Source organism: Microtus pennsylvanicus, chromosome 2 (genome assembly GCF_037038515.1).
Source record: "Microtus pennsylvanicus isolate mMicPen1 chromosome 2, mMicPen1.hap1, whole genome shotgun sequence".
Classification (NCBI taxonomy): Eukaryota; Metazoa; Chordata; class Mammalia; order Rodentia; family Cricetidae; genus Microtus; species Microtus pennsylvanicus.
In genome coordinates, this window is record NC_134580.1 from 145,157,933 (window position 1) to 145,178,609 (window position 20,677).

At 46.4% G+C, this 20,677-nt stretch overlaps 1 protein-coding gene across 14 annotated transcripts in view; it reads right to left on the reverse strand.

Annotated features, from left to right (window-relative positions):
- Bcas1 (brain enriched myelin associated protein 1) overlaps positions 1-20,677 on the reverse strand; it is an 87,806-nt gene that overhangs the window by 12,848 nt on the left and 54,281 nt on the right. For 4 of the 14 annotated variants that reach the window (XM_075963182.1, XM_075963186.1, XM_075963188.1 and 1 more), the window contains 3 exons: positions 17,890-17,931; positions 13,219-13,386; positions 3,047-3,112 (listed from right to left, as the gene is read on the reverse strand). The exons of 3 other annotated variants lie outside the window; for them this stretch is intronic. In XM_075963182.1, coding sequence (XP_075819297.1) covers positions 3,047-3,112; positions 13,219-13,386; positions 17,890-17,931 — 276 coding nt within the window. The remainder of the gene's footprint in view (positions 1-3,046; positions 3,113-13,218; positions 13,387-17,889; positions 17,932-20,677) is intronic. 7 more of the 14 variants (XM_075963184.1, XM_075963196.1, XM_075963185.1 and 4 more) reach the window with 3 other exon arrangements.

Genomic DNA, 20,677 nt, shown 5'->3' on the forward strand with positions numbered 1-20,677 from the left:
TTATTTATAATTTTGAATGGACATCTTTCAGTACCAAAATGAGACATTCTACACGGCACCTATAATGTAGAGGCTTGTCAAAACTCCAGTCCTATAAGATTCTGGGAAAACTGTAGCTACATGTAGCAAAATAAATAAATAAATAAATAAAGATAAAAAAGTAAAATAAAATCTGGCAGAAAGTTGAAATCTTTTTCTTACCATATTTTGACCTCAAATGTCTACCAGTATAGACAATATAAAAGCAGAACGGAGGGAGACCAAACAGCCCCAGAGAAATCTTACTCCCCAGCAGTAAGCAACCAGAGGCCCAGGCAAGCTCTTACAGACATGCATGGGTCTCAGCAACTCTAGCTTTGGTGCAGCAGAGGTAAATGGGAGTGCCAAGAGAAGTTTGATGAACTCAGTGTCACACACACCATCCCATGGACTGGTGACTGCTCAGATCGTAGCTGGGAGACATTATGTCTTCACATACCAACACGGGCCTCAAACGTGTGATCCCCCTGCCCCTGCCTCCCAAGTGCTGGTGGTCCCACGCCTCCATACGAGGCTTCTGAGACCTTGACAATGAACTCTTGTGAAATGCCATCAGTACTGGCTTTAAAACAGCAGCTTTGAAAATCACAGCAAACAACAGAAGTTTAACTACTATCCCATGGGGCCACATTTGACTCCTTAATTCAGGTCTTCAAACTCTGGTTCATGAAGTCCTACCATGTACCCAGGAAGGAAGTCTCACGGCAGAACTGCAGTGTTGACGGAGAATAAAAGCTGGCATTGTGCATCAGTGAACCCAGCATAGCTCTGAGGAAGAAGCCAGAAGACAAGCAGACTGGCCACTCTGAGCCTGAGCTCCTGAGAACTGCAGCTCTCCAGGAAGTAGATGCCCTTGGAGGAAGCCAACACCCTGCAAATTATCCTGCAGCCATGTGCCCCTAATCCTGTCCTAGCAGCCAAAGCTGTGGCAGGGGCTAAGACATGGAGGAGAATCCCTGAGTAGCATAGGAAGCCAGAGCAACTGTCGCCTTGGGATGAAGGGGCCTCCCACCATGGTGGTCCTTGGGAAGGCCAGGACCCTGCAATGCTGTACAAACCCCTGAACTTTCACAAATTGTGTGGAAGAAGCCAGCATCTGGCAGTGACTCAAAACCTCCCAGTGGATCAGCAACCTAGCTCCAGGACAGTTCTATCATGTCCTTGCCGCTGTGTGACCAGGCACCGAGAGTCTCTTCATGTCCTCATCTGTGCAGTGTTACCGGAGTCAAATGACCACATCCGGCCCATGTGGAATGCCAAATCCACGGCAGAGAGCATCTTGGTTTTCCTTGGAGGGAGGTGACCCTGTGGCACAGAACTGTCAGCCTGATGTTCAGGGAAGTCCCCAGCCAACAGGCTAACAGAAATGCGGTCCCCTCTTAACCTTGCCTGCAGTTCCTCTTTTTATGAAACCGCGAGGCTCTGAGTGCACCGTGCAGATGAGGCGCTGGGAAACAGTGATGCGGGGTAACACACTAGTGGCCCCCCGCTCACACTGCCCAGCTGCAGGGACTCCCCCGCTCTTCTCCGGAGAAACTCCATCTGGGCACTGAGATTCTCCTTGTTCCTCCTGCCCATATATACAGAGTTTTCTAATTATTACTAGAAGTAGACACTTTACACTCTATTCTGAATTATGCTGTAGATTCACATGGTATGAATATAGGATGGTCATTCCCTACCAGCGGTTTAATGGAAATGATTCCTTTTGGGGCTTGTATTTGGAGTAAAGTAATAATCCAATGTTAAATGAGGCCTTACTGATGGTGCTCTGATTCCAAAGGTCTAGCGTCCTTATAGGAAGAGACACTAGGGGGCACTCTTCTTCCCTTGCCACCCACGCCCCAGCCAAGGCAGAAGCAAGGGAGAGAGCCTCACTAGAGACTGAACCATGTCAACACTTTGAGTTTAGCCTTTCCAGCAATAGAAGTGTGGGAGGAGAAACCTCTGTGGTTTAAGCCACTCAGTGTATGGTGTTTTGTTATGGCAGCCTATGATAATATAAAATCACGTATTGAGCCTTCCGTGCCAGGAATGTTCTCAATGCTTTCTCGGTACTGATTTATCCAGGCAGGACTTCCCCTACATCCTCCCAAGTGTGGAAACTGAGGCACTGGGAGATTGGCGGTCTGTCAAAACACTCACAGAAAAAAAAATCCACAAAAAAACAAAAAAAAAAAGACCTTGGCTAATCCAGGATCGGATCCAGGCCTTTTGAGTCTAAAATCCAGGCTTTAGAGCACTTCTTCATATTATTAAAATAAATACAAGAGTATCTGATGTTTTTTATAGAGGTATCTAGTTATATTAAAAAGAAGTGCCAGATTATAAACCAGGGGGTTATTAGATGGTGTCGAACACCTAATTTTCTTCCCTCTGGCTCCCAAGTGTTGGGACTGCAGGCATGCGCTACCATGCTTGGTCTTCCGCGGTGCTGGCATGGAATCCAGGAGTTTGAGGGTGTCAGGCAAGCTTTCTACTAAGCAAATTATATCCCCAGCCCAGTGATCCCGTTTTTAGAAGAACGATCCCACGTGGATATAAAACACTCTGCTTGTTAAGAATAAACTGAGGAAATGAGTTCTAGGATAGTTCCTACTGTGTGCCGGGCACCACACGCGGTGAGAGGAAAACGGAAACACCTGCTTGCTCCACAATGTTCCCGGCATGAGTGAGAAGCGTCAGGAGACAGGCCGGAGAACCAACACAGCATCACAAGTGAGCAAGCAAGATGGCGGTGATGCCCGAAGGGCCTAGGACCTCTTGGAGGAGGCGACATTTCTGCTAACGCTTGAAGGCTGGAAAGGAATTTTCCACACGAAGAGAAAAGAGATGCGACACAGCTGAAAACTGTACACCATGTCTGCAGAGCCCAACAGCGTGGGGTATACAGTGGGTGCTGAATCAAGAAACACAAATGGCTGAGAATTGCACAGAAAACGAGTCTGGAGAGGCGTGAGAAGGCACCGGACAAACCTGCCACCAGACTGAGTTCAAGGTCACTTACTTGGCAACTGGAGTCTTTCCCAGCACTTTCTTCCGAGCGGGTGATCCCTCCATCCCCTTTCACTGACTACAACAACAAACAGACAGTGGCCTCTCAGTGACCGCAATACAGCAATGAAGGACAGATGCAACCGCGCTTCCGAAACCGATGACCCCCGCCATCTGTTCTTGAGATTTAGGATCAAGACCCTAGAAGAGCAACCAGGAAGGGGTCCCTCACAGAGATTTGGACCTTTGTGATCATCGCAGTCCGACAGAATTCAAGTGTCAGCTTCCCAAAGGAGCAGCAGAAGTCCCAAGCCCCTAGGATTGTATAATTCTGGGATGAATAGACGTGAGCCAAGTGTCAGTGTTGAGGCTGGCTCTGGCGGACACACCTGCTGATGCAGAATGCGGTCCCCTGGGCATAACAGCCGCTGTCAGGGAACAGCAGTGACAGCCACAAGAGACCCTCCAAATCAGCCTGCTGACTGTCCCTCACAGAAAGGGGGCAGGGGAGCTGTTTGACTCTCACCTGAGATTCCAGCCACACTTTCCTGCTCACCCTTCCCAATTGTATGGGATTCTGCCCTAGCGTTTGTGGTCTCAGGAGTACTAGAACACACAGAAGATTAATTGGGGGAGAAGGGTGTGGCTCCATCTAGCTAGTTACTAGGAAGTCATTGTCCAGGCTGAGGAAAGACCTTCCAGTGCCGCAGCTGCTTTGGGGTCATCCGAGCTTCTATAAGTCACCCATCACTCACGCCCTGGAAATGAGCCCAATAAGCTCAATGGTTTACCATGTCTGACCTCGGGGGAGCTGGTACTCTGCTCAGTCACTGGCCCCCTGTCTGGGGTGAATAGATATTTGCTCCCGTCTCCCCAGGAAAATACATGTAATCTCAGCACTTATGGGCTGAGGCAGCAGGACCACAAGATAGTCTGGGCTCAATGAGATCCTTTTTTAGAAGGGGAAGGAGGAGAACGAAACAGTCTTGGAAGGAGGAGGTGAATAGATGTGAATGGATGAAAGAATGAACAGCTGGGCTCTGTAGCCTTCACTGGCACCACCTGGCTGCTAACTCTTTTTGCTGTTTTCACCCAATGGAGCATTGAGGGTTAGTGGGCATTCCATTCTTATCCTTTAGCGCCCCCTAGAGCCAGTGGCTTCCTTGACGCGGCTGAATCTTCATCTTTGATTTCTTCAACCAAGTGAGCTGAGCTAGTGGTTCCAATTGTGTGGCCTTAGGCACAGAGGCCTCGGACTCACCTGGGGACCTGTTAGAGAGATGCAAATTCTTCACACCTGCTTAGATGCAGAGCCACTGACTCAAAGTCTGAGGGCTAGGGTTTGGCCACCTGTGCTTAACAAGTCCCTCGGGGGTACTGAGCGCATTAACGCTCCAACTGGCCACAGACACACTCAGACTGACTTTGAGCTCGGCAGCTTTGACTGTGCACACAGTAATGCCCAGTGCTCTACGCAATCAAATACTCACTGGATGGGATGAGCGCTCAGGTCTCATCGACGACACCAACTCAGGTCCAATCTCTTGAACAGCTTAGTTATTAATTCCCACCATCCCTCCCAGCTGTGCAGGGGGCGGGGAAGAAGCAGTGTGGGCTGAAGAGGAGACCCCCACCTGCACTGTGTCAGCTGGGCTATTCTCTTAGCAGGCAGCATGCGCTCATAACGCACAGCCAAGAGCAGTTAACCCTAAGAACACTAGAGCAGGCAGGCAGGGAGCTGGCTCGTCACCTTCTGTGATAGCAGTCAGCAGGAGTGAGGACAGAGTTTAGACCCTGGGAAGCTGGGAGGGCATAGGAATCATTTGTAATCCCAGAGGAAGAAACAAGATTCCTGGAGAATCGAGCTACCTAGGCTAGTCCTATCTGACAGCACCTGGTTCAACCAAGAGACTCTGCCTTAAGACTCCCAATACCAGCCTCAGGCAGGCACACATGTGCATGTATACCCCCACACATGTGTACCCATGTACAAGCAAACATGCATATAAGCACACATAACTGCATGAAAAAGAAAACCATACAGGTCATGTATTTTGACCGGTTAGTGATACCTGCTTCAGCTGTCTGAGACATGATGCTCAAGGCACTGGAGATGAGCGCAGGTGCTGTGCTAAAGGAGAAACATGTGCACGATTTGTTCACCACAGCAGAACCTCAGCAGAGGGGAACCGGCATTTTTCTCATTTTAAGAGCAAAGGAAACAAAAGCTCAGAGATACTAGGCTGGGCTGTGAACCTAGCTGGTTAGAGATCCACGTGGTAACAGCAGGCAGTGAGTCCAGGCTCCATACTCTAAGCCACCTCTGCCTGCCCAAGGAGGAGCAGGCACCACTCAGTCAACTAGCGATGGTTGAACGTTTACTTGAAGTTAGAGGATCTGATTTAGATAAATTGAAGTTAGATTAAGCAAAATAATGCGGGCTCGGAGAAGATAGAGGCTGATGAACCTCAAGTACAGATGTTTGTGGGACACGCCCATTCTCAAGGTGGACCCTGAACTTCTTCAATATTACCTGGTGTTGCTCTCCAAACTACAGAAGCACTGACTAGGACCATCAATGGTTTGAACCTTTCCTTCTTTTTTTTTTTTTTTTTTAAATATTTATTTATTATGTATACAATATTCTGTCTGTGTGCATGTCTGCAGGCCAGAAGAGGGCACCAGACCTCTTTACAGATGGTTGTAAGCCACCATGTGGTTGCCGGGAATTGAACTCAGGACCTTTGGAAGAGCAGGCAATGCTCTTAACCACTGAGCCATCTCTCCAGCCCCTTTCCTTCTTTTTTGAGACAGAATCTGCTACATTGTCCCGGCAGGCCTTGAACCTGTCATCTTTCCGTCCCGGGCTCCTGAGTATTTACCAGCATGCACCACTGTGGTGGTTTGGATGAGAATGACCCCGGTAGGCTCATATTTGAATGCTTAATCCATAGGGAGTGGACCTGTTTGAGAAAGATGAGAAGGTTTGGGGGTGTGGCTTTGTTGGAGGAAGTGCGTGTCACTGGGGATGGCTTTGAGGTGTCAAAACCAAGCTAGGCCCAATGTCTGTCCGTCTGTCTGTCTCTCTCTGCTGCCTGTGGATCAGAATGTAACTCTCAGCTCCTTCTCCAGTACCATGCCTGCCAGTGTGCCACCATGCTCCCGCCATGATGAGCTGAGAACCTGACTAAAACAGCCACTGTTCCTGGGCCCATGCACTTTTCTCAGAGAACTCACTGTTGTGGGATTCACCAAGGATCAGTGTGTCCTGGACATGGAATTTAGATGCTCTTCCTTCCTCCAGGTCTCCTGAACTGTTCAAAGAGGCTAAACCCTGCCTAAGCATGTTGAGAAAGGGGAATCGACTTCTTTGGTACTGTGGCCAGTTCTCCTACCACCTGCTGAAGTTCCGACACTTCAGGTTCTCACTCAGACCCCCAGCTTCAGTAGAAAGAGCCCCTTCTGCTGATTTGCACTCCAGGGTACCCTGCAGAATGTGGCTTCTGGCCACATCGGTTAGCCTCTGCGGGACTGTGTATGATCGTCTGTGTGGGTGAGGGGGGAGGTGTTCTTGTGTGGTCATGTGTGTGTGCATGAGGAGACCACAGGTCAACACTGACTGACATTCCCCTGGAAGCTTCATCTGTTATTGTTGAAGCCGAGTCTCTCACTAAAGAGGCTGACCAGAGAATCCCAGAGAGCTACCTGCTTCTACTTCCGTGGTCCTGGGATTACAAGCATGTGCTACCTACCATACGTGGCCTTTGAACTATGGGATCTGGGGGTGAAATTTAGGTTCTCACACATGGAAACCAAACAGTTTATCAAAGGAGCCACCCATTCCCCTCCCAGGGAAATGTTGAGCTGCAAAATACAAACACCTGTGTGGTGGGTTGAATGAGAATGCTCCCTATAGACGCTGGCATTTGAGTACTTGTTCCCAGCTGCTGACAGTGTTTGAGGAGGCTTGGGAGGTGTGGGCTTGTGGGAGGAAGTGCGTCATTTCAGGCGGGCTTTGAAGGTTTAAAGACTCTCACCATTGCTATTTCCCTGCTTCTCCTTTCTGTTCAAGACATGAACTCTCAGCTTCCAGCTCCAACCATCAGAACCCCCCTTTTATAAGTTGCCATGGCCATAATGTTTTATCCCAGCAATAGAAAAGGAACCACTATAATAACATGCATGTACAAGATAGCTTTCAAACAAAAACAAACATCCAACAACCAAAACAATGGTCCTTCCCCAACTTCTTGACAATCAAGTTGTTTTGTGTTCCAAGAGAGTGCTGTTGAACTTGATTTTCCTTGTTTCAAGTTGGCATTCCATGGATGCCTTTTCAGGTCTAGGGTTGGATTTGCTTTCTTTCTCTCTGTCTCTGGGATAGTCCTGGAGGAGAACTGGGTCAGATCAGTACCATGCTGTGTTGGCAGTGGGAGAGCAAACCTCCGGGACCTCAGGAAGACAGCAGCCAACCCATCCTTTTAAAGGAAAACTGGGAGAGAGTCCCTTAAGCCTTCCCATGGCTTTTCTCGTTCACTGTAGGCGCAAGCAGCTGTGTGTATGTCAAGCTAACTGACTTCTGGCGTCAGACAACGATGTCATTAAGTTCATCCGAGGCTACTTCCTTAATCATCCCTATCATGCGTGACAACGTCTCCCACCTCCCTCCCTCAGAACCTAACTCTGTAGAGTCCTCATTCAGCGACAACTCAGATAATCCATGCTGGGCTTTGCTGTCCAAACAATCCTAACTACTGAAGCTTTATTTTCTCCAGCTGTCAAAGATAACAAAGTTACGGTTTGAGGATACTGAGATTTAGGAAAGATTAGAGGCTTGGAAGCAATTTTGGAGATTTTCCTACTCTCTGTTGAGTAACTTGTCTCATCCATGGTTTTATTCATAAGATTTAAGGTGAAGCATCTCGGGACTCCAGCCTGCAGTTTAGAGACAGAATCTAGTTGTGGTGTCTGAGCCCTGCATGTTAACGATGATGGTTTTTACTGCTTGCACGGTGCCATGCATTTTGGTAACTTGATACTCTGAGGAATGTTCCAACGTATCCAATGTTGGAGATGCTTCTGACATGGGTCCCTCAGATGGCCAACATTTGAGCAGAAACATTTGGTGGTCAGTTCACATTTTGTTTGGAAAGGAATGCGAATGGATTTTGACTCTTCAGCTAAAACTGGCAGTTAAAGGACATGGGATGGGTATAGTGGCTCAAGGCTTTAATCCCAGCACCGGGGAGGCGAGGGCATGGTGGATGTTCTCAGGAGTAACAGAATTTATAGACTGAATCTCTCTCTCTCCTCTCTCTCATCTATCTCTCTATCTCTGTTTATCTATCTATCTATCTATCATCTATCTATCTTCTACAGAATCTATCTATCTAATCTCTCTATCTCTGTCTGTCTGTCTGTCTGTCTGTCTATCTATGACTTTATTGGAATCACAGGCTGCAGCTCAACCAATCCAACAATGGCTGGCTGGAAACAGAAAATCCAAGAATCTGGTAGTTTCTTAGTCCACAAGGCTGGATTTCCCAGCTGGTCTTCAGTAAACATTGGAATCCTAAAGATGTAGGCTCTAATGCCAGGAAAGGCATGAATGTGATGGCAAGGGGAGGGCAGGCAGGCAAAGAGCAAAAGCTTCCTTCTTCCATGTCCTCATACAGACTTCCGGCAGAAGGTGTGGCCCGGATTAAAGCTGTGTCTTCTGCCCCCAACTCAAGATCAAAGCCACGTATCTTCCTACCTCAAAGGTCTGGACTAGGAGTGGATGCACCCAAGCAAAAATAATCTCCCGCAGGTGTGGTCTCCATTTCTGTATCATAGTTCATTCAAGATGTAGCCAAGTTGACAACCAAGAATAGACATCATAGCAGATCTCTGTGAGTTCAAAGCCAGCCTGATCTACATAGTGAGTTCCAGAACAACCAGGGCTACATGGAGAATACCCTATGTCAAAAAACTAACAAACAAATAAATAAAACACCACCTCCAAGCCAAAAGAGAAGTAGGATGATTATTCATTAATATTTATTTATTTGTTTGTTTGTTTGTTTGTGGTACAGGGTCTCATGTAGCCCAGGTTGGGCTTGAACTTAATATGTACCCAAGGGTGGCCTTGAACTTCTGATCCTCCTGCCTCTCTGTTCTGATGTTGTGATTACAGATGTGGGTTACCACTCTCAGTTTGGAGGTAAATTTTAATACAGATTGAGAGAGTATTAGCAATAATGTTTCCTGACTCAGCTGGATTAACTTACATCCAAGGAAATGGATCTTCATTAAATGTCCAGGTCCACAGAGGTAATGCATCCCAGAGTTTGCTTTACTGAGATGTTCATCTGAAGTAAGACTGGGTTAGTCATGTAAATGATCTACCTGAAATGACTTTCATTGTAAGAACAAAGATACTCAAGGACCCTATCCCCAAGCTCAACATAAGCCAAACACCCTATCTCCAAGCTCAACATAAGCCAATCATTCATTTTCTTCTTTTGCCTTGTAAGATTAAATAGACAGTAGCCCCACATTTAAAGACAATGTTTGCAGAGAACCCCAGATGGGGCTCAGCATTATACTGTCTCCACAAACTCCAGAAACCAACCACTGCACAGGAAGCAGCAGTAACAGCTGGGTCAAAGGGCGGCTTCAGAAACAACAAAAACAGCATACACTTGACTTGGAACTCCAAGTTTGCTCCAGGGCTGGGGTGAATTGCTCAGATCCGTTCCAGGCTCTGAATCCTGATGCTCACTTGGAAGAACGAAGAGCAATTATTACAGCTGGGGCAGCTTGACTTTGAAAAATATTTAGTCTATTTTTAACTTATTTATTTGTGTGTGTGTGCGTGCATGTGCATGTGAGTTTTTGTGTGTAGGGGGCGCATGAATATGTGCATGTGTGTGCATAAGTACATGTGTTTGTGTGTGTGCATACATGCATGCACGTGTGTGTATAGGTGTGTGCTTATGTGCGTGTGTGTTGGTGTGTGTGTGCATGCATGTGTGTAGGTGTGTGCGTGTGTGTAGGTGTGTGGGTGTGAGTGCATGTGTGTGTGCATGTGTGTGCGCGTGCGTGCATGCATGTGTGTAGGTGTGTAGGTATCCACAGAAGCCAGAAGAAGGCATTAGAGCCCCTGGGGCATGAGCTGCCTGACATTCATGCCGGGAATCAACCTGATGTTGTAGTACTCTGAACCACTGAGCTATATCTTCACCACCCCGTTATTAGTATTTTAATACCCGAAGGGAATTTGAGATCCAGAACTTTGGCCTAAAGACCTCTGTATTTTGTTTTATAATTCCCCTTTCAAACCATCTTCCTTTCCTCGGCAAACAGCAATTTGATTGAACATGACTGACAGAGAACTAGATTTCTTGGCTGGCTCCGCATTTGGGCCTTTAGTCAGCCCACTATTAAGCCCCAAAGTCTTTCCCTCAGCCTAAGGATGTCACACGGGCCAGAGAAAGACCCCCAAGGAGGACTAAATGGAATAATATATTTAAAACTAGTGTGGAGAAAAAGTGGGGTTTCCAAAAGCAGGGAGTTGACATCCTGACAGATTAGAAACCTGAAATCTCCATATTTCTATCTCCCACCTGCCTACCTGGTGATTAGGTACAGGAACACAGCCTTCTGCCTACTCATGGTATAAAAATATACTAGCATTTCAGTCAGTTTCCTGACACCAGCTGATTAGTACAAGAATCTGTTTCTCTTTTCTGACAGGCTAATGTCTTAGGCGTGTCTTGCGATTATTTTGGAGTCCTGTAGGAGCCTATGGGACTTTGGCGGTTTAGTCCAGCTATGTGTGTCGAATGGTGTCTTAGGATTTATATTACTGATTTTATTACTCTACTTTCTTTGACCTGAAATATAATTACACTAGAAATGAAACTCTTCCAATCTGGGAGAGGTTGATGTCTGGAAAGAAAATGGTTTCTTAAGGAATGAACTTGGCCAGGTGGGGTGCAGAGGCGCACATCTGTAATCCCAGCACTTGGTCAGGTGAGACAGGAGGATTGCCGTGAGTTTGAGGCCAGGTTGGGCCACATCGTGAATTTCAAGCATTATAGTAAAAAGTCTGTCTCAAAAAGCCAAAGAAACAAGATTTTTTAAAAAAAACAATGAAATAAGCAGATCAGTGCATTCTTTTGAAAAAAAAATTTCACAAAGAATTCCTTTGCCACAAACAGTAAGATGTGCCATCAGGAAAAAGGAGACATAAGATGGAGGCTGGCGGTCAACTCACAGGCTGCTGGAGTTGGATACAAACAAGAGGCTTTGCTACTCGGCTTTCCATTAAATCAATTATTTTAAACAACATTATAATTTTCTAATTATATGAAAGCATTTGAGGCATTCAGCTATTTGGCTTTAAAAGGTTGCCCTAAACCTTTAGAGGAGGTTGCATGGTCTATTTTCAATCCCTTAGGGTGGGTTCCCTGCCTTGATCCCATGCGCAAATTCAAAGATTTTAAGTCAACTTAGAGGCCATGAATACACTACCAAAACCAAAAATGTTCCCTGAAAGAAATCATGGGGCCACCTTCCAGGGGTCTCCCCAGCAGGGACGTTAATACACACACATAAAAATGAGTGTGAAGTCCCGGGCATGGCTCAGCGGGTAAGATGCCTGCCGCCCGGTTTGAAAGTAGGCTCCCTCATGCGATGGCACACATGTGGAGGCCAGAGGACAAATTCAGTCCTCTCCTTCCACCGTGTGGTTTTGGGAGATGAAACTCCGGCTGCCAAGCTTGATAGCTGGTGCCCCGACTTGCTGAGCCATCCTCACTGGTCTATAAATCTCAAATCTTCACCCCAGTTTTAGAGCAAATGGGTGATGAGAGGAGTGGGGTTCAGCTTCAGCCTGCCCACCGCTTCTACACCAGGAACCAGCGAGCAGAGCACGGCCCCTGCGGATCCCGCCTAAGTCTTGGTCCCACCTGCAACAGTTTGGCTGCCTTGTATTTTGTCTGCGCTTTCGTTAACAGGCTTCTGAAATTCAGGAGTTCTTTTCCCAAATGGATTAGACTCCCAGATATGAAAATAGAGCCTCCCAAGGGTAAAATTCTTATTTTTCATTAAAAGAGAGTTAAACCGATGACCTTTCTCTTGGGCTTTGCCACTGTCACCTGGCTGACTTTAGTTTCCTTGTCGTCACAGGGACCCAAAGGTGTCAGCCCTTTCTTTCTGTTCCACACAGATTAGGAGAGTGGCAAATTCACCAACCAAGCTATGCAGCCATACAGATTCACTGTAAGAATATCAGGCAACCATTAATGCATTTGAATGGCCCAGGCTATTCATATCTCATGTGTTACCTTCAGAACTTATAGACTTCAATCCATAGCTTTGGCCTTTTTTGTTTTGCAGACTGAGTTTCATAGTGTAGCACAGTTTTGAACTTGGAATCCACTCCAGCCTCCTGAGTGTTAGGATTATAGGTGTAAACCTCTATGCCTGGCTATAAGTTATATTATTCAGTATTTAATCTAGAAATGCCTTATAATGGTTTTTTAAGACCTGTTTTAATTTATTTACATATGCTTTAAGAAATTATTTTTAAAATGTGTATGTGCTTGTGTGCTTGTTTTATATGTGCACCCTATGTGTGCAGTACTGCAAGAGGCCAGAGAGGGCACTGGACCTCTTAAAGCTGGAGTGACAGATAGATGGCTTTGAGTCACTTGATGTGGGCACTGGGAACAGAATCCCAGTCCTCCACAAGAGCAGCATGGGCTCTTAGTCAGCAAGCCATGGCTCCAGCCCCACCTTTACATATTCTTATGCTCATTATGTAAACAATTCATTTGAATAAAAGGAACATTCACCCCAAGGCCATAATGAGAAAGCTGCATCATATACCAACAACTGAAGCAAACATCAAACACACAAGGCAAAGCCAGCAATGAAATTACTTCTGGGTGGATACTGCTGTCAACATTTACAACCAAAAGTCTCTTACTTTACTAAAGGGAATTAGCTGAGGTTAAAGAACAATAGCAAGAAGCAGGCCTTAGGACCTAAGGAGGGTGAGGGACCTACTCACTGAGCCCATCCATAGCGCCCATGTCTCAGAACAGCTCACACCAGGATAGGACCCACCCCCAAGTGCGAGAAGATGAGCTGAAGGTCTGCCCGGTACAGACAGATGGAGGATGGAAGGTGGCTTACCATCTGTCTGAGAAACGCCATCAGAGGGGTCCTCCGGGGTTTGTTTTCTTCTTTAACCTTTACATCTGTGGGTTCGGGCCGGGCCTCTTCTTCATTGAGATGCACGGTTTGTAAGGTGGACTCTACTTCCTCAAGCCTTACAGTCTCTACCGGTGGCTCACACACTGCCTGGATTGTTTTGCCAGGTAATAAGAAAGTAAAACAAAACAAAACAAACCCCCCCCCACACCTAAATATTCCCCCAAGACATGTTTTAAGAAGGAATCTTGGTTCTCCCATCCACGGAGTAGCTGTGGGTTTGAACCTGTGACTAGTTCCTGTGTAGGCAAGTCTTCAAGAGGCAATATTCAGGGTGAATTTAATGAGTTCACAGACAGATGATTGCTGATCACTGCACAGACAGACAGGCAGACAGACAGATAGGAATGGTGTTGGCAAGTTGCTTTCCCATGAAGGTGTGAGTCTCTTCTACCTTTCTATTCTAGTAAGTCTCTTTGGTCTGCCCCCAGAAAAATCACACCCAGCCTGTGTAGAGAGCCTGTGTTGGTTTGAATGAGAATGGCCCCAGAGGCTCATATGTTTGAATGCTTTGCCCCCAGTTGGTAAAATTACTTGAGAAGGATTAAGAGGCGTGGCCTTGTTGGAGGAGGTGTTTCAGTGGGGGGGGGGCTTTGAGGCACCTCATTCTAGCTAGCTCTCTCTGTGTCTCTCTGAGAGCTTGTGGATTGGATGTGAGCGCTTAGCTACTGCTCCGCCACCATGCCTGCCTGCCTGCTGCCACGCATCCCACCATGATGGTCATGTCCTAATCCACTGAAAGGATAGACTAGCCCACAGTCAATGCTTTCTTTCGTAAGTCGCCTTGGTCATGGTGTTGTGTCGCAGCAGTAGAACAGTGACAAGACAGATCAGTAATAATCAGGCAAGAGATGCAAGTCCTTCGGCCTACCAATGACCCTGAGCATCCAGCGGCCTCCGGGTCCATTCAGAGATGGTATATCAGTTACTACTTCTTTGCACACCTGTTGTACAAGGCTCTTCTTATCTATGACCTTGGGACATAGCTACAAAGGTGATGTTATTCCCATTTTACAATGAGGATTATGAACAATCGACTAACTTGGCTGAAGTCACACGAGAAGGCAGTGGCCACCTCGAAAAGAATGGGGTTTCCGGCTGGTAAGTGAAACAGATCTGGCAGCAAGATGTCCTCACACCCATTCGGGGGGTCTGCCACACTCTAGGAGCCTGTGCCCTTTCCATCCATTGTGGGTTCTTCTGTCCTTGGTCTGTGGGGATCTCCTCCTTACATTAGCTACCTCGTGGCCATAAAAGAGCTGTTGCTGTACAGAGGGTGGGAGAGTCGGAGATGGCTCCTGAGTAGGTAAGGACAGACTTTGACCTCCTGACCCTCGATTCAGAATGATCTTTTCTGTGAAGCATTTCGATCCTTCGCATATAAGCGCTTTGAGGGAGAACTCACTCCTAATAAGACAATCTGTGCCGCTGATGTGAGCTGTGCCGTCGGGACAGACCATGAGTGAGTGTGCCTGGGTGTGCCGTAAACCACGACCTAGTGGATGCTCCAGGAGCGTGGCTCACCCTAGCACTGTTACCGAAGGCAGCGGGCAGCATAATACATTCTACTTTTTCATCTAGGTGCGGTTTTTTGTTTTTCGGGTTTTTTTTTGTTATTTTTCTTCCCTTACTGAGAAGTATCTGTAGCACTGATTTTACACATTGTTAGTAGGAAAGATTAGCTTCATCATTTCTAGCAATTTAATCAACCAAGGCCAAAACATTTTTGTGTTACACCTGAGCTAGTCCGTAACTGCTATAGTCAAGACAGATTTTTTTTTTCAACTTTCTTTTCTTTTTTGGGCCAGGGTTTAGAGTACTGGGCCCTGCAGCGAGGGTTTGGAGTACTGGGCCCTGCAGCGAGGGTTTGATGTGCTGGGCCCTGCAGCGAGGGTTTGGAGTGCTGGGCCCTGCAGCGAGGGTTTGATGTGCTGGGCCCTGCAGCGAGGGTTTAGAGTACTGGGCCCTGCAGCTAGGGTTTGGAGTGCTGGGCCCTACAGCGAGGGTTTGGAGTACTGGGCCCTGCAGCAAGGGTTTGGAGTACTGGGCCCTGCAGCGAGGGTTTGGAGTACTGGGCCCTGCAGCAAGGGTTTGGAGTACTGGGCCCTGCAGCGAGGGTTTGGAGTGCTGGGCCCTGCAGCAAGGGTTTGGAGTGCTGGGCCCTACAGTGAGGGTTTGGAGTGCTGGGCCCTGCAGCGAGGGTCTGGAGTACTGGGCCCTGCAGCGAGGGTTTTAGAGTACTGGGCCCTGCTGTGATTAATGCTGCTGCTTCTCCAGGGACGATGAAAAGAACTGCTTTGCATGCTCCTGCACTCCCCCTGGATGCCCCATTAGCTGGAAAAGCATAATCTCCCTGGGAACGGACACATTGATGGCAGGACCAGCACTCACTATGCCCCCTGGCACTCACCAGCAGTGGCTAGTGGGGGCACCCAGCTTTCCCTGCAAAGGCTGTTACCTGTCTTGGTCCACTAGGCAAAGCATCCAGAGACAATGCAAAGAGGGGCATGTGACTGAATTCTAACAAAACTTTGTCAACACTGACATTCAAATTTACATGATTTCCATATGTCATGATATTATTTTTCTTCCATTCTTTTCAGCCATTTAAAAATACAGAAACCACTTTTGACTTGTGGACCAGATTAAAAGTAGATAGTGGACTGATGCCTAAATTATCTTATCACTTAATTCTCACCCGAGCCACAAACTGGCTCCATCGGTATCCCCATGTAACAGATAAGTAAACTGAAGTTGCGGGGAAATGTGACCTGGAGATAATGGTGCCTGGGTCATAGCTGTTTATGCTCATTCTCGCCAAGTGATGGGAAACTAGATGGCAAATGTGGAGCCTTAAAATTGGAAAGGTAAGAAAGAAAAAAAAGCAATATATAAACCATTTCTTTATTTCATTAAAAGTGCCTTGCTTTCCTTTACACCCCTGCTAGCTTTGTGTTACTTTTTAAAATTAGGACTGCGTCTATTAATTCAGCCATATTCCTGTTTGAGGCATATGGTCAAAGTGAAATGTACCTGGCTGGTTCAGATCAACTCCAGATTTTGACCCCTGAGCTGCAGGGAATACAGGGATCCTAGGATAAATGGAAACACTGTTTCTCCCCCCTAAAAAAAATTCTTTAGGGAATTCAGAATCTCCAAGCTGATTTAAGCTTTTCAGGTTGACAAGAGAGAAGATTCTGGGTTCTTAGAAAACATTGGGTAAATTCACAAAAACTTTGTAGAATCAAGAGAGCCCTGAGCTTTTCTGAGCTATTAACTTTAAGTCAAGAAATAAAAGAAGAAAGGCTAGAGAGAAAGAGTGAAGGAATGGACGGAAGGATGCACAAAGGAACACAGGGAACAATAAAGAACAAAACCCACAGACTGTCAAGATGTTTCTCCTAATAAGAATAACAGCACACCTAGAGGAACAACGGGAACTAACGGGACCGGGGATGGGAAGAAAGAGGAGGGACAGGAGTATGGGGGTAGCAATATCAAAGTATGACATGTACTTGTATGAAAATGTCCTTATGTCGTTGAATACCACGTGAAGTGAATATATGCCGATGAAAATAAAAAAATACACACAAGGACTCATACGCAGCCATCCCAGTGTTCACCCCTTATCATGACTAACATTTTAGGGAAAAATGGATTTCCAACATTCATTTGTTTCTGTAACTAAAGAAAAATGAAAGCATACACACTGTTCATGGTAAGTGAATGGGAGACCCCAGAGGGCCCAAGCACATTTTGCTTTGGCAAAGTGATCACATCCTTTTGTCATCTTAAGAAGCTAAGCATTCACTTATTCCAATCACATAAATGTCCAAAGTCAGTACTGCTTTCAGCATTGAGAGCTGCTGTCTTAGTCCTGAAGGTATCAAACTCCCATTTATTAATCTCTCAGGAGGAGATTTTCAAAAGTTACATTGTGTGTGTGTGTGTGTGTGAAAGAGAGAGAGAGAGAAAGAGAGAGAGATATCTCATATAACACCATCCCTTTGGACATGAATAAACTGTTTTAAAGTTTTTGACTATCTCTAGAAGATTAAAGGCCAGAAATGCAGAAATATTTGGCTATCATTTTACCAGGTGCAGACCTCTATGATCAGCTCTCTGTGGAGACACCAGTCTGGATTATTGCTGCAAGACATTCTCATGGCTGATACAAATGGCTGGACCTGAGTACCACTCAAAGTTAGTGAGAATCTGATAACCATGGAAACAAAGGTGAAGGAGCAATGAAGGCAGAATGAAGCAGAAGATGCAGCCCCATCCCTTAAGGATGTGCAAAGCCATTACTATGTGTAGTAGACTCGTTCAGCCCCTAAAGGATGACAAGATAAGGGAATGCTCTGATTTTGGATCTACTTTTACAGAGATGCAACGGGAATGGTAAAGAATTGATTCAGCGTTGGCCCCCCACCTTGGTCCATGATCATGGGAAGGGATGAACGAGTCTACAGAGTCTACAGTGGATGCATAACACAGGACATGCAAAACAAGGGATCCCCGAGCTGAAAACCTGATGGCCCGATGCACTGAAGATGACAGTGGAATGATTTAAGAGGGCACCGAGTCACTTACATTCTCCTCTGCACCTGTGGAAAGCGAATCCTCTTTAACTGACTAGAGGAAGATAAAAACAAAAACAAGAGTCAAGATGTTACCAAAATAAGTCACGTGAAATCAAAGGGCTATCTGGTCGACCAGCCCAGAAGGGCAGTCCTCAGATACTAAATTGCTAATGTGGGTGGGCCTTGTTCAAGCAAGAATTTGAAGGAGGCTTCCACAAAGGCAAACGGTAGAGTAAAATAATTCAAGTTCTGTATTTCAAAATGCAGCGAACCAAGAATAGAAACAGTCACAAGTAGAGTATGTGTGGAATAGAAATGGTTGTCACAGAAAACACAAAGTCAGGGTGCTGGCTGCAGGAAAGAACATTGGCTTTACATTTTCTCGTAGTCAATACAAACAGAACAGTAATAACAACTATATAATATTATATGACAATAGTAAAATTAGTATATAACAAAAGTTATTATTATTATTATTGCTGAATATCATGAATTTCCAGCTAGCTTTGGATTTACTCTATAGTCATAGATGACTCCTGTGTCCACTTTCTTTTTTATTTATTTTTTAAAAATTGTTTCCCTGTGTCCACTTTCCCAGGACTGTGATTCTCAGTGTGCACCTGGCACTACTCACTCATGTGGCGCCCAGGAGCAGACTCAGGACTTCCTGCAAGCTGGACAAACATCCTACTAACTAAGCTACATTCCTAGCCCATGGGGGAAATAATAGCGCATCAATGCACAGTTGCTGTTAGGCAAACACAGGTATTTTCCCAGAGAAATTCTAGAAGAGAACCAGAGAAATGCACCCCGCCTCTCTATGGAGAAAGCAGGCACCCCCATCTCATAAGAGGATCCCCAGCCTTATCTGATTGCAGTCCCTGGTCAGCACTGGGGGCTGCTCCCTACACTGGCCCTCAGTCTGGGCCGATTCCGTTCTGCTCAAGTTCAACCAGGATGGAAGAGTCCATGGAAGGCCAGGGCCTGGGTTCCACACTAATCCAGACACTGTTTTACCCCCTGGGGTCACCTGGCTCTAGAGTCTGGTCCCAAACAAGAGGGGGCATCCCACGTTTTCCAAAGGCCGATGCTATGCTATCTTGATATCTTTCCTTTAGTGATTCTTAAACCTTGGCGTGTGGGTGTTTGTGGACACAGACCACCTTGAGAACTTCCCAGAAACAAAATCCTCTGCAAATGATACCAGGACACTCACAGAGCTTCTCTGTCTTTTTCCCTATACACATTTTAATCTTGCTTAGTAACAGGGAGGAAAGGGGACATTTGCATCTGCATCTCTCAGGAGTCTGCCAGGCCTTATCTCCTTTAACATGTCTCAAACAACAAGCATGCGACTACCATTAATAGTATAAGACATGACACAGAGAGGCCAAGACACTTGCTCAGGTTAAATCCTCGAGAGCAGAGGATACTGTTCTGAAATGTAGTCCCTTGTTTGGTGATAGCGAGCTTGCTGTCTTCCTAGCTAAGATCGGACGTTCTGTTTCTGCTCATCTAATTTTCATATCAGCAGCACCCCAACATTCCTGAAAGCTTCTGTTGATGAGGAAATGATGCCGCCCTCAGAACAGTTTACAAGGGCTGCTGCTTTCCTGGGGTGTGTGCAAGTTGGGGCTCTGTAGCGGCTTTTCATTTGCATTTTTAATAAAATTTGCCTGAGGATCAGAAAAGTAAAACAGCCCCACTGGCCAGCCTTCACAGACCAGGCAGCAGTAGCACACACCTTTAATCCCCGTAGCCACATTAGCTTGCCATAGAAACCAGGTGGTAGTGGTGCATGCCTTTAATCTCAGCACTAGAGAGGAGTATAAAACAGGAGGAGACAGCTCTCAGGCACAGTCTCATCCTGAGATTCCTGGAGGCAGGATAGCCATTTCGGACTGAGGCAGAGGTAAAAGCCCAGTGGCTGGCTGTTTTGCTTTCCTGACCTTCAGGTTGAACCCCAATTTCTGTCTCTTAATTAATAAAGGGTGTTTATTAATCATGCTTCAGGGTTCGTCAACTTGACAAAAGCCTAGGCACTGTCTGGGAAGAGAGGATTTTATCTAGGAGAACGCCTCAACTCAGACTAGCTCAGCTGCCCTTAAATCACCTGTGTTCTATGGAGGACAGAGTCTTCGTGGGTGCTGAGGATAAACCGTATTAAATGATGCACTCAGGAGTCCAAGAAGTGACTTTGAATTTCACCCCCTCCCCCCAGAGCCGAGTCAGGTAGGCAACTTCCTCCCTGTGACACCACAAGTGTCAGATAAACCATGCTGGGGTCCAAGAGCTGGGACAGGCAGAGTGAGTGACCTGGGTCTCCCTCTCAATGACTTTGGTGACAGTTCCCTGGTTCAGGTGATCCTAGAGAGATAGAGAAGCCCGGAACAATTGACAATCACCTGTCTTAGATTCCTAGAGCCACACAGACAGGTCAAGTGGGGGCGGGGCATGGCTGCCAAGGGGACTGATGCAGTTCATTTGCATACGTGGATCATTTCCATAGTGAGGAGTCAATGATGGACAGGACCTCATCTTGACCAACACAGCCCAGCTATGCATACTGTATGCTCTCTATGTAGCCAGGGTCCCAAAGATAGAGTCGGAGGTCAGTGGGACTCTTTTATTTGTTCCTCTTCCAAATGTGGCCACATTAAATACCCCCCTTTCACTATTGATCCATTGAGGAAGAGTGGCTGAGCCTAGCTTTTAGGAGTCACCAGGGCGCAGGCTCTGACCCTACAAACTCCAGTAACAAAGAAGCATTGTAAACACTGCTTCAATTACACTGGCTC